Source organism: Channa argus, chromosome 1 (genome assembly GCF_033026475.1).
Source record: "Channa argus isolate prfri chromosome 1, Channa argus male v1.0, whole genome shotgun sequence".
In the NCBI taxonomy this organism is placed as follows: Eukaryota; Metazoa; Chordata; class Actinopteri; order Anabantiformes; family Channidae; genus Channa; species Channa argus.
The window spans coordinates 38,997,940-39,012,389 of NC_090197.1; the positions used below are offsets into that span (position 1 = coordinate 38,997,940).

The 14,450-nt window shown below is 40.7% G+C and overlaps 1 protein-coding gene across 3 annotated transcripts in view; it reads right to left on the reverse strand.

The window, feature by feature from the left end:
• dlg5a (discs, large homolog 5a (Drosophila)) overlaps positions 1 to 14,450 on the reverse strand; it is a 33,686-nt gene that overhangs the window by 14,941 nt on the left and 4,295 nt on the right. For all 3 annotated transcript variants that reach the window (XM_067519130.1, XM_067519138.1, XM_067519121.1), the window contains exons 2-15: positions 9,441 to 9,509; positions 8,586 to 8,760; positions 7,942 to 8,085; positions 7,021 to 7,204; positions 5,447 to 5,706; positions 5,031 to 5,343; positions 3,892 to 4,122; positions 3,406 to 3,590; positions 3,145 to 3,270; positions 2,009 to 2,141; positions 1,727 to 1,854; positions 1,468 to 1,643; positions 1,228 to 1,331; positions 6 to 98 (exon numbers count right to left, since the gene is read on the reverse strand). In XM_067519130.1, coding sequence (XP_067375231.1) covers positions 6 to 98; positions 1,228 to 1,331; positions 1,468 to 1,643; positions 1,727 to 1,854; positions 2,009 to 2,141; positions 3,145 to 3,270; positions 3,406 to 3,590; positions 3,892 to 4,122; positions 5,031 to 5,343; positions 5,447 to 5,706; positions 7,021 to 7,204; positions 7,942 to 8,085; positions 8,586 to 8,760; positions 9,441 to 9,509 — 2,321 coding nt within the window. The remainder of the gene's footprint in view (positions 1 to 5; positions 99 to 1,227; positions 1,332 to 1,467; positions 1,644 to 1,726; positions 1,855 to 2,008; positions 2,142 to 3,144; positions 3,271 to 3,405; positions 3,591 to 3,891; positions 4,123 to 5,030; positions 5,344 to 5,446; positions 5,707 to 7,020; positions 7,205 to 7,941; positions 8,086 to 8,585; positions 8,761 to 9,440; positions 9,510 to 14,450) is intronic.

Consider the following 14,450-nt stretch of genomic DNA (forward strand, 5'->3'; position numbering starts at 1 on the left):
CCAACCTTCATGAGAGAGAGGCTAAGAGAGTCCCTGCAGCTCCTCAACAGAGCCTCACATTCTGTCACAGATTTGTTATCCAGAGCAATGCCATTTATCTGGGGAGTAGAAAAAGACACAGGAAATGAGGACAGCTTCTTCAAAACTCAAGCAGTGCCCATTAGTGTTTTTGATATTTCTCTCAAGTGTGTGTAAAAGTCTTGGAAGTCTTTGCATTTTCAAAACAGACTCATGCCTATAGTAGAAACACAGACAGGTGGCATATCACGTAAAGGTGGGAGGGCCTGGGGCTTAACATGTGTCTCACTCGGCTACAGGGAATGGAACCACAAGAAATCGAGTCCAGCCCAGGCCAGCTTGAAGAACCCTCAAATAGCAACCCACACATTTCCATAACAATAGGCCCAAAGATTACACCAATGTCCAGGGATATTAAAAGGAAAAGTGGGGAATTTTACTATAACCTAGAACAATTTTGATATTTTATATCAAGGGGGAAAAAGAAACAGACATCCTCTGAGCGATTGTTTTCACCAACTGACATTCAATTGCTTCCAATGGATATTTCATTACAGATTCAGCACTATGGACTATTAAGCATTTACTAAGTTATATATAACCTGATGCACTAATGGGATTAACATCCACAAGGGCATGATAAAATATGATACTCATCCACTATTAGCATCTTTTATCACATCATCTACACTTACCATTGCTAATCATGGTTACAGCTGAGCCATCATCTGGGATATCAGTTCCCTGGCTACTTAGAGAAGACCGCTATGCTGCTAAGTGGTGGGCAGAGATAGCAAAGAGCTCAGAGATTGTAAGGTAATGCATAGGTGCTTAGGTTTAAACTAACATAGGAGTAAAAAATGTCTGCTGCTACTGTCAGATTACCAGAGGTCATTTTTCAGAAATAGAGCCTGATTATGCATAGTTCAATTTCTGGCGCATACCGTTTCTCACTTATTTCCTTAAGAATGAGCTGTATGTGCACAGATAGCTCCACCTAGCCCTTTACTGCTGCAAGTTTCTGAGGATTTCATCAAAAGGAGCAGACTTTCTTTCCTCTACTTTATATACTTAACTTAATCCCACCTAGATTATTAAACCAAAGGAACCTCTGAGAGCTATAGTGTGGCAGATGTGGAGGAAATCAGTATTAAAAGAGAAAAAAGAAAAGAAAAAAAGAGGATTTTGTAGAAGCTGACAATGACTCACAGCAATCAGTCTGTCTCCAACTGTGGGAGAACCTTCTCTAGCTGCCGGACTGCCCTGGACTATGGCAGCGACAAACACCCCACTCTCCAGACCAATTCCACAGTCTGAAATACAGAAAGAAAAATTGTCAGATTAAGAAGAAAACTAAAAATAATACTAAAGCAATTAAGAGTTATCAGCCATGACTAAACATACAAATGTATTTATAAGTAGGCCAGGTAAGTCAGCAGACTAATATACCTTTGTGTCCAGCAAGGTTGATGTGAACAGGAGTGACGAGCCTTCCTCCCAGAGACTTCCTTCTTCGTACCACCATGTTGATCAATCCCCCACCATTAAGGACAGCTTTCACCACCTGCTTTCTGTCCTTATTGGTCAGGTCAATGTCATTAATCTTCAACAACCAATCATTCACTCTAGGAACACAAGGGGGTAGATAGATGGATTTAATAAACCGACCAGAAAAAGAAACAGATTAGCTTCTGGAGGTAGCTCATACCTTAACCTTCCATCCGCGATACTTCCTTTGTCCACCCTTGTAACAAATATTCCACAATCTCCAGGTAAATATGGATCATTTACCCCCTCAGCAATATCAAATCCAAGTGCCTTCAAATCCATGTCATCCTGTGAAGGCAATAATAGAAATGTCAGTAAATAATTCATTTTGACTAATTTCAATAGTATTGAGTTTTGGGAGTTTCGGAAGTTCCACCGGCTCTCAGGACATTGGTATGTCACCAAATCACTCTCAGTAATAGGAGCTGAGCACTGCTCTTACCCTGTCTTTCTCAAACTCCACCACCTCCGTCTCCCACTCCAGGGAGTCTGTGTCGATGGCTGAGTCGTGAGAGCTGTGGGCCATTAGCTGACAGAACCGGGCCTCCTTCTCCAGCTGGCTCTCCATCTTCTCCCTTAACAAAGAAAGACAACACACACAGAGTCAAAGGCCAGTCACTTGAGGACGAATGGACAAAACTGAAAGAAAAGAACCACACACACACAATTAGTCTAGGCTCACATCATAACATGCAGCAATTCAGAAACTATTCATATTCTGACCTTCTTTTTTATGTGGAACTGGACTCATGTCTTTATGCCTTTTCAAAACCTTCCTTATGTTTTTTCTTACACTTGGCGCTTTCTGTTTTGTAGTTTAGGGAGTAAAATTTTTAGAACCCCTAACAGTCCATTCCCATCCCCAGCTGTGCAGTGCCGGTCCAAGCCCCGTAGAAATTGGGGAGGGTTGCATCAGGAAGGGCATTCAGCATAAAAACTGTGCCAAATCAACATGCGGACAATGATCCGCTGTGGCGACCCTGAATTCAAGGGATAAGCGTAAAGGACAAAAAAAAAAAATAGAATGCCATAAAAGTGCCCCCTGTCAGTAAGATATATGGTGTCCTACTGAGGAGTGCCTTGAGGGTAGCTGTGGATTTAAATCCCCAATCTTACATTGTTCTTTACAGAGAATAGAGGAAGACACTCTCAAAGTCAAAGCATATTGCATACTTTAGCAGGATATTGTCATACACACTTCAGCCAGCAGAGGGCACCTTTGCATGCAGTATTAACGCATTGAAATTTTCTTCCTCCCTGAATCTCAATGTCTCCCTTTGCCCCTAACAGTGATGCTTTTTGGGATTTCACTTTTAACCTGGGCAAGTGGAAATGGCACCAGACAAACAATTGAGCTCAGTGTTGTCCCCAAACGCGGATATTACAGCTTATACATTGCCACACACTGAGTGCAAAACCTTGTAGAGAAAACGACAGTGTGGTACACAAAGCTGACCGAGTAAAGGGAAGGTTGTTGAGCGTTCAATTAATTGCAGGGGCATTTTCTTAATGTTTCCTATGAGCCTTTCCTTTTATTTTCATCATGACAGAGGGTTCAAAATCTCGGTGAAGACTCACTTGAGTTCTTTGAGTTCGCGCAATGCATCGTTCTTCTGTTTCCTCATGTCATCCAGATTACGCAGGGCATCGGCCAGGTCACTGACTGCTCGGTCCCTTTCTCGTCGCAGGTTATCACACAGTGTTCTGAGGAAGCAGTAAATAGAAGTGGGGAGACAAAGTATGTGAGAATAAAGGGTAAATTACATTAGAGGGTATATTACATTAGAAGAAGCAATCATTAGCCAAAGACTAGAAAATATCTAACAGTAATAGACTGACCTTATACTCTCCCTCTCTGCCACAATTTTGTCTCTCTCTTGAAAGGCCCAGTCCCGTCGACATTTGGCAACCTCAGCCTCCTGTGTTGCCTCCTTCAACTCCTGGGACATGGCTTCATACTGTTTCCTCAACATCTCAATCTCTTTATTGGCCCGTTCCATGTCGAGGGTGGCGGAGTCTTGTTTCTAAGAACATTCAGAATACACAGATAAGATTATTCATTATACAAGCGTGATAAAATATTCCAAAAGACTATCCAGGTGTGTGACTTAAATACAAAAGCAAACTTCTTTTTGAAGTCTTAAAGTATATCGTTTGACATGCAGGACTAAGAGGGCCATCTAGTGTGCAGAAAGAGGTCTGCTTAATGGTTAGTCTGCTGACACTGTAATTCACCAGCTGACAGGTCAACTAAGCTCTTTATCACGTGTCTAACATTTAACTTTATAATGTCAAATCTAAAGTAGTAACCAGAGCAGTTGTTACCTGTCTAGCCTGATAGTACTCTCGAAGCAGCTGATCCCTTTGAATGATGGCCTCTGTCCTCTCCTTGCGGGCCACGTCCCTCTCCTCCCGGACCGTCTCAATGTCCTTGCAGGCCTGGCTCAGCTCCTTCTGGGCCTCAGCCTTGTCCTTCACCTCGTGGCAATACTTCTCCAGCAGCTCGTTCCTCTCGCAGATTGCCCTGTCACGGTCCACCAACGACGAGTTTAACTCCTGTCACAGAAAAAAAACACCATGTTAATGCATTGTGAAAAACAAAAATCATAAGAAGACCAGTGTATACTGATGAAACTTGTTTGTCAACCAGACTGTTCTGAAATATCCCTTTGTGAAAATAGTGCTTTAGACAAAGCCAGGTTAGTTGTTTCCCCATTTCCAGCTTTTTGAGCAAAATGCCTGTAAGGTCCAAACAGTCGATTCCATTAAGCAAAAAAAGTAATCTCAACTCTTCTGTGTCCATTACAATTCAAAAGTTTAACAAATTCTTGTCCATATAAACTCCAAACAAACATGATTAGAAAACAGATTTAATAAAACTATATGCTATTCCCCTAAGGACATATTGATAAAAAACAAAACAAAAACACTAGCAAGATTGTTCTCATTATTTACTCTCACATATTTTAAATGTTGTAAAGCACAACACCAGGAGCAGCTACAATAATAAAAAGGTGCGCATGCCCATAGTAGCTGCATATTGGGCTCTTAATGTGAAGCACACACACAAAGGCAAGGGGAGGAGGGAGGAGCTGGGATGTCCGACATTTTTAGATCACAGAAGTAACATGACTACCTTTCTTTGGTATTATTTTGTTGTCTTCACCTGCTATGGCTGCCATTACTCTAGCTTGTTGATGAACAAAGCCAACACCCGGGCAGGCGTCTCCAAGTAAAAGGTGAAAGCTAACATTGACATCTCAACTTTAGAGAACTACTGCTGCTGCCAATAGATATCTGCTTGATGTTCTCAAAAAAAAAAAAGAATTCATGTTTGCGACAGAGCTGTATAATCTAATTATATTGTATTAAGAGTGCATAACTGTACTTAACTAATCTAAACATAAATAATACGTTTAGATACATAAGGTTGTGTAGATTCGATACATTTTGAATCCCGATACCTGTCTAAGTGCCTCCAGTTCCTCACTGGCCACCACTCTCTCTGAAGAAGTGTTTTTCAGCCGGGCCTCGGCAGCCTCCAACTCTGTCTGCAACTTGTCCAGCTCTTTGATCACCTGGTCTCTCTCACTCATGATGAGACGATATTCACTGAACACAGAGTCCCTCTCCTCCTTGTACTTTTCGCAGTCTTTGGCTGCCTTAAGCTGCAAGTTCTTGTAGCGTGTAACCTCCGACTGCAGGCGCTCCATCTCTCTCTGCAGCTCCTTATTTTGGGCTGATGACTTGTTTAGCTCCTGCTGCACTGAATCAAACCTGAGAGAATGGAGAAAGAAGTGAGAATTTGAATATTACATATATGTGTTTGTTCCATTTATTCCTGTTTTCTGTATGTATGGGCAGATGTTGAGGCTTTTACCTCCTGATCGAGGTGGAGTACTGCTGCTGGTACTGCATGGCTGAGTCGTGCTGCTTGAGCAGTGCATCCATCTGCTTCTGTAGTCGCCGATTCTCCTCCTCGACCTGCTCTAGGCGGCTGAGGTCTGTGTTGTGATTTGCCACCTTTTCACTGTAGCGTTTGCTCAGGGCATCGTACTCCTTCTTTACGCCGTCAAGCTTCTCCATGGCTGTGTCATACAGTTTGTTTAACACCTCTGATGAGCCTTTCTCTCTCATTACCTGACCAGGAAAACAAACATCACACCATACGTTGTAGCACATTTAGAGAAAGAGTTCAACTGATTGTTGGCATCAAATTAAATGTGAAAAGTCTTTATTTGCTGTGCCTCACTTTAGCAGCAGATGGCATCAATGGGTAAGCAAGGTTCTATTTTTAATGGTCCAAGCAAATCCAATGCCAGCTTAAACAATGGCTTTTACATGTGCAATGCATTTCTGTAATGGCACTTAAGCACGCACGTACCAAAACCAAATGGCTGTTATACATGTAGAGTGTATCCTTCAGACTATATTACTAATTCTGTGAGAAACAGAGTATCTCATTACTGCAGGTCTTGCTGATATTGTCTTCTTGATTCCTGTGAGAGCTACTTTGACCTGAGGGCTGCATTCACCTCATCTACAGAGCACACACTGCATATGTGCTGATCTTGTAGCTACATGGGTCACTGTGCCCTTTGCCCAAGCCAAAGCCCTTCTCTTGTGTTCTTGCCCTTTTCAGAAATGCTTTGTGTGCATTTCCCTGTGCTTGGTTGCCCTGTGCTCTTAACCACTGCATTGTTCCCATGGGTGCTGTGTGAGACAGTACTGCATGATAGTCAAATACAAGTCACAGCAACCTTGTGCTGTTCAGGACAAAGTACTCAGTACACACAAGACACAAAGCAACTTTGAGTGATGTCCCAAAAAGATTGCTTTCAGGTGTTAAAGAGATGAAAATACTTAAGGACAATTGTGTGTGACTCACAAAGCAAAGAACCAACCAATTTATAAAAAGCAGTCTGATGTCCCATGAACTGGTATCTGTGCCTTATGACGAAATCACCTACTCATTTCCTTTTATGAAGAATATGAATTTCAATCAATAAAAAAATTCTTCAATAACTAGAAATATATCATAGATAGATTCAGATCACGATTAACATATCAAACATGGCCATCTCCTTTAGAATAAAGTTTTATCCAATAACAATCTCAAGAACAAATCCAAAAATATCTATCTTACAGTGTTATAGATTCTTTAATTCTCAATATAATTTAACCTTAAAACCTTGAATGTATTCAAATCAGTGTTCATTTTAATTTAAACATTTCATTGGATGAAATTTTAAAAGGTTCCCTAAATACCCTGTCAATAAAAAAAAATACAGAGATGAAATCCCCAGGGGCCCACTTTATAAATCTAAAATGTCTCTCTTTTGAAAAGCTAGTTTTCAAATCTGGCCCTTTCCTTCCTTTGTAACATCTCGGTAGCTACAGGAGGCATCTGCATGTGTGTAAGTGTGTGTCTCTGTATTTACAAATGGATTGTACCTGCTGTTGCTGCAGTCGGAGGTCAGCCAACTCTTTCTGGTCTTGACTGTGCAGTCGTTTCAGCTCCTCACAGTTCTGTTTTACGTGGTTGTGTTCTCTGACTAGTTGGGCATTGTCTCTCCTAAGTGTCTCCATCTCCTCCTTTAGCTGTGTCTGTTCGCCTAGGACGCGGCTGTGCAGCATGCTACAAAGAGGAAACACATATATGCAGAACAAGTCGACATACTGACAGGGACTCATATTGTCCATTTAAATATACATAACAGAAAGAAAGCTTTGATGAAAAACCTCAAATAATTTAAATCAATTAGGAGGGTATGTAGTTTATGGACAATAAATGACGATGTTACTATACGTTTTGTATAAAATTTCTACATGATCAGTATTTAACACCAGCTTAATTTATGTTTTAATATTCTAATTGGCTACACAGTTAATACACAGGGTGGTCAGCTCCAGAAATTGTGCCTAACCTTATGAGCCGTTAGGTTGAAATATTCAATCTCATAAATGCTTCCATTTCCAAGCTTTTAATACCACCATGCATGTTTTTATTGTTTGTATTGTAAATTCCCTTTCGACTGTGGATGCCAGCTGCAGCTCCGAGGAACATTCTTTCAATTAGGTTAATTGCATCAGCATACCAATATTTGTAACAATTCCAGTAAAACAAAGCAATACAACGCAATTATTTCATCGCTAAAAGGCAGCAGGTGGTAGGCGACAAGCATGTCGCCCAAACAAGCATTTACAAAATTTACAACATTTCAATAATGAGACCTGTGCACAGCGACTAGCAGCACTGCACTTAGACTACACGGTACAGCTAAATATTGGAAACTCAATGACTTTTAAGGGTCCTTCATTAGCCACTAGGACAAAATAACAGGTACCATCACATATAGCAGGAGCAATACTTACTGGTAGAAGTCAGCCTCTTTTACAGCCTCCTCGCACCTCTTGAGCGTTTTTGTGTGCTGGTTCTGGAGAGACTGCAGATCTGCCATGGCCCTCATGCACTGACTTTTCAGACGCTCATAGTCATGACTGGCTTTGGAATTTGGCCTTAAGGAGAAAAAGGCAGCAAGGAATCAACCCTCTATCCAGCAGCCTTGTAGAGTGATGTGGGAGAACACAGCTCAGATAGAAAACCTTGTATGATTTCATAAGATAGGACAGAAATGTCTGACTCACTGTAAATAACATTTAAAAATATGTAAGTGAAGCTCTATTCATATCATATTCCGTAATAGAAAAATGTGGAAAGCAATGCAAATGAAACTTAAGTAGCCAGTGTCAGTGCCCTGTCTGTGCAAGGTAGAGTCAATATTATTCAAAACAACAGTAGATGAAAACATGGCAGCCATAACTGAGGACACTGACATCACAGTGACTTTAACAACCTAGAGAGAGTAAATATTACCAGTCATAAACCTTATTACTTTGAGAGCAATAAATCTCAAGTCTGAGGCAACAGTCGGTTTCATTTAGGCAACCCCCCCACCCCCAAAAAAACAGGAATATAAACAAAAATAACAATTTGGCAGGCAGGCTAGGATTTTCACCTGCAGTCATCAAAGGTGGTCCCAGGCGATGCCAACGCCAGACGCTTACGGAGCTCATCCCTCTCCCTGGTGACCTGGCGGAGCTGGAACAAAATAGTGTCCAGGTTGTCACCGGATGGCCGGTTGTCATTGATTGCTGGGGGTGGGGAGGATGCTTCACCATTAACAGGTGAACCTGCAACATTGAGCACATAACCGGAGGCTAGGACCATAGCATACAAACGTTTCCCTCAAAATCCACATTATCATTCAAAAGTTATTTCATTAAATGTATTCTGCCAAATTTACTGACATAAAAAATAAAATGTAAACATTATAACCTACCCAAAGGGACACAGCCAACTTACACAAGCATGAAGGCATTTAGTCAACTTTAGCGCTACACAATAACACTACAAAATAATAAGATTATAGATTTTTTGGACAAAAGATATATATCAATAAGGAGTCATTTTCAGGGTTGTTATCTTCTAAAACAATGCTTGTGACAGGAAATTTGAGGATTATGTTCATCTTTGGCTCAACATTTGGCTCTTTTCAAGGTTTATGTAACACAGCTGAGTCATTTGGACCTTTGTCAAACTAGCGAAAGACAAGCACGGCAAACTTCCTTAAGGACAGAGAAAGACATTGGGAAAGTTTTATTGTACCGATATGTTTTAAAGCAAAGGAAAAATAAAACACCGACTTCCTGAGAAGACTTTAAAGAATTAGGTTAATATTAAACAAGCATACACGGCATACACCTTCGCACAGTTATGGTTTCTTTGGAAGTACAGAACCTGGGGTGACACACACACACACACACATACACACACACACACAATAACAGGCATCTTTAGTAATTATACATACCAACACTACTGAGGGAGCTGCTGCTTTCTGAGTCGGAGGGCATGGTGGACAAAACACTGTACGTGGAACCTGCCAAGAGAAGAAATTCATTCAGACAAAAAGCACCAAAACAATACCCAGTTACACACTAGCTTGGATTAATTGCCCATGGAATGTGGAAAGAAATTCATATTATACAGTCAGCTCCATATTTCCTGCACATCTGTATGAACATTTTGGTGCAGGGTATATACTTTGTATAATGACTTCAACACTTCTCCTTAGCAGCTTTATGTCGTCACTCCAGAATGTCGCCGTCGTTAAACCTCCTTTCCCTCACTGTGCACTTTGACTTGCTTTGATGTATAGACCCTGTATGTTTCTGCTACACAGGCAGAATGTCACAGCTGAAATGGGATTTTCTCTTTTTATGTCAAGTACATTGAGAGGGAGGGAGAGAGAGACAGACAGAAAATGAATAGCTGTGCACACCGTTAAGCTGGTGGATATTTTACACAGGCTACAACAATCCATAGGATCGACTATGCAGATACCCATTATGCTGCAGAGTCCTTGCTCCAAAGGGCAACATAAACATGGCAGACAGCACAGATGGAATTACTTTAAAGACAACTTAGACCTTTACTCACAGCAGAAGACATCCTCTATTCTGCTACACAGTCTCATTTCTCTTATTTGTTTCAATAAATACACAGACTTTCCAAGAGGGGGATGTGCTTTTAAACAGATTTTTACCCACGCATCTAAATGTTTTTGTGCTACTGAAATCAACTATGTAGTTCAAGCACAGCACTACACATTTTTACTTGAACAAATTGCCCCAAAAAATACTTACTATTTAAGTAGGTGATGATGAAGCTTTTTCTATTGGCTAATGATCAAGAAATAATCTAAGCTTCACTAATTCTGGAATCCTGAAACCCCAATCCTGGAAGCCTTGCGCAGTTTAAACATTTTTGATGACAAATTTGAACCTGCATAAAAGATCACAGAAAAGCACAGCTAATACTTATCTAATGTGATAACTGCACACCCAAACACACAGGGTTTAAGAGAGCAGGGGAATGGTAGCTCAGCAGCAGGCAATAGATTGATGCCCACTGTTTTAGATCTCCATCTCTGTCCTTGCATTCCCCACTGGGTTTAGCTACAGCTCTGGCTTCAGCCCTCAATATGTGACAAGGCCAAGCCTAATTAACTATGAGCGCTGTGTGAGTGAGCCACTCTATCAGGGTGGAATTGGAGCAAGATGAGAAACCATTGACAGGCATGGAGTAAAGGAGGACAGATGAAAGGAGATAGCCTAACTAAGCTGTAAAAGAGATAAGGATGACGCGTAAAATACATATTCTGAGAGAAGCAAGTGGAGAGACTGTTTTTTGTTTTTTTTTTCAGTTTCTCCACTTGCTTCTCTCAGAGGGGAACGGAGCAAAAAGGCTTTTAATCTGTTCTGACGTTCCCTGATGCTCAACACTTTCACTCCCTGAAGTGCTTGGAGCACACAGCTTTGATTTCATATTGTTCCATCAGACCTGATGAGAACCACTCTGGGGCATACGTTCTCTGCAATCAACACACTATGCAAAAGATTCCTAATCATTTCCATGGCTTCATTTAAAAGCAACAACTGACTTCTTGAGCCTAGCATCTGACTGACAAAGGAAAAGCTGTGAGCCACTGAGCGGTATTACGTCAGCTCCGCTCAAGGATAAATCTTTTTAAAATACCGTACACGCAGTAAAAGCTCTGTGCCAGAAAAAAGTCTGCATTCTTTGTTGTTCCATGTAGTGATTTGGAATCCGAAACACTCAGATAAATTAAAATCCTAGTAATCTCTATAACTGAGGACACTCCAATCACTGGAGAGTGACAACTACCACGTACCAGACAGTTCAGAGGTCATACTCTTAATCTTATGTGTACCACATTTTCTATATTTAGATCAGTGTAATGTGCTGATTAGTTTACCCTAACCACACCAATAAATGCAGTATGGATTGCATACATGAGCCAGCTACCTGGTGGTCAGTGGCTTTTGCAAGATGTTTTAATCATCAATAGTGATTAGTGGCAGACACGGTCACTAAGGCTGATCATTTGTAACCACATTCACTGCATCAATAAGACAGGCTTCTATTAGGAGAGTATAGGTCTGATGATTTTCAGTGGGAGAATCCACCTGTCTCTGTAGGAAACATGCAGTCAGGACAGATCAGACCTGAGGAACCATACCCAGCATTCACAGCAAATTCCAACACATCATGATAGATTTCATCACGAGCCATTAGCTATGGCAATAAGGAGTGAGCATCTGCTACTGACTCCCAACAAAGGATGAGATGAGAGCTGAAAATATTCCAGTGGAGGACCTGAGGCAACATTAACAAAGGCCTGTGATCTAAATAGGTCAGGGGAGTAGTAACCATACCTAAGGGGCTCCACTTCCCCCACACTTTTTCTGCACTCTGTTTTTCCTCCCAATCAAGTGATGTGCTCAACCACCAACAGTTGCTTCAGACAGCCAGATTATGTTCTCCAGCCCATAAACCTAGATGACACTCGTTGCCATGGTGAAGCTGGATGAGAGGGAAAGTAAATTTTGCAGCGTAGCAAAAATAGAGGACCTAGGAGTTTGGAAGCTGATGCAGGAGATCCTTATCAAAGAAAGATGCAAAGTTTAACTTCCACTGTTGGGAGAGTTTAAATTAATCATCAGCTGCAGAAAATTCTCTTATCTGACAGTGAGCGTATCTCCCCAAAACATTAAACACATATGATTATTGTTGTGATCAGAACCTTCTGCTCTTTCCAGCTCCCTTTATCACATGTTGACAAAGCTTCAGGCTACGGATTTGATGGAGCCTACATGCCTGTTGAGTTCTCAAGACAAAATTTTAAGGACTGCTTTGTAAAAGAGCAGCATTAACACCCCAAAGATAATACTGTGTGCTTTGTTTATTACCCACTGTCAGCTCTCCTCATTGTTAGTGATTAAAAACAAAAGTCAAGAAGAGAGTAGGGTTCAGAAAGACTGTATGTCCTATTGTGTCCTTAGCCATTAAACTACAGAAGCACAAATAATAGCAACACTAATAATACAGATGAATACTTCTACCCAGTAATTTTACAGTGTGCTTAAGTAAGGCTAAAGGATTTTTTAGTGTTAAGCCAGGGAGCAGAAACATATCCTTTACTGGGGAATCCCAGACACCTACATCCTGGCTGTGCCACAGCATGGAGAGTCAAGATAATCAGATAACAGATAACAAGTCCCAATCCACTACCAGTGTTCTTTTTTCTCACTTTTTCAATTTAAAATATGTTTTTTCCCCACTTTGTCTAAATGGGGTTTACCTTTTGTGTCTAAAGTAACATTAACGTGGCAGTGTGCATACACACTGTCAAATCTATATCACACACTGTCTCCAACAATCGATGGAGAAAAGCATTTGACATTCTTACTTAAACGTTTGCTTCCTATTCTACCCTAAATCTCATCATAAAATATGTATAAAAGTTTAAACTGTGGTTACTATACATGCAATTCTGTTTGGAATATGATATAAATTCACTTCTCAGAATCCCTCCCTGTACTCTGGAACTTCCAGTAAGCCGTGTAGTGAGTCTAACTCCTGGGGAGGCAATGACACAACAGGCCAAGATTCTAGTGCTATGTGCCAGTGAAGCCTTGCTGCTGGGGTGAAGGATTGATCATCTGACTTAAGGAGACTACACTAAGCATAAACATGAAGACATCTAACACGATGACTCCATGAGCAAGGATTATTACACCGCACGCACACTGCCTGACTCAAAGCTCCGGCCTACGGTCAATCCCACCCACCTTTTCCACTCAGGTCTACGTCTGCCTGTGGCACGTCTCAAAATAAGATCTGCAACAGCGTTGACTGTAATACAAGACCATGTTGCCTATGCAATCTGATAGTCATTTTGAATCGGTGTAAATGCTGTGGGCCATGAAGTGGAAAACAGAAAAAGACCTTTTTGAACAACTTACCCGTGTCAAGCATTGGGTTACAAAAACAAATCTGCCAAATGCTCTGCTACACAGCTAGTAAACATTATATAACTAAAAACACTTGCCAAAAGCCTGTCTGTGTGGAATAACCCCACTACTGGAATTTGGGCAATCTTTGTGACATTCTTTTCATGGTTAATCACTGAGAAGACTACGCTGATCCTGAAAGCATTCTCTTTGTGTGCTACGTTAATTCTCTGAATAAATTGCACTATAATATTTCCTTGGTTGCCATAAGAAAGGAATCTAGTGCTGAAGACAAGTGAACCTTAACTCTGCAGATGTGACAGTTTCACATTAAACAATTAAAAATGGTGTCAGTAGTTTAGCTCTCAATCAGTGCTCCCATTCATATCAAAACTATATAAACAATAACTGTACTCAAAAAATGAAACTTAACTTGTTGGCAGATTTATACCATGTAAACCCACAATAATTCATCTAAAGCCAATTCATCTGATTTTTTTAGCATCTTATCCCTTGTCCCCTTTTCTCTTTCTAAAAGTGGGGACACCAAATCTCTATTATCATCATTTGGTTGTGATTACTGGTGAAATGGTGGAGGCATATGCCAGACAGAGAGGACAAATGAGTACAGTTGTTAAAAGGTTGTAAACTGAAAAGATGGAGGAATATAAAAAATATGGCAAAAATAAAATAGCCAGGCAAACATTTAAAACATACTTCTACAACTTTTCATTGCTGGTAAACATTTAGATGCTGTCCTTTTCTCGACCTTGTGGGATAATAGGAAAGTAAAGGAAAGTCTGTGGTAATGGAAATTAAGTCCCGTTTCACAGACTACCCTCCTGGCTGAGGTTCACAGTGTAACATACCTACTAAACTTCAGATATTATTTTAAAACAAGGATATGCATTTTACACTACAAATCTGGTGAGTGAGAGAATAACATAATTAGACACAATTAAACTAGAACAATAACACCAATGTTCCAGTGGAAGCACTGAGGT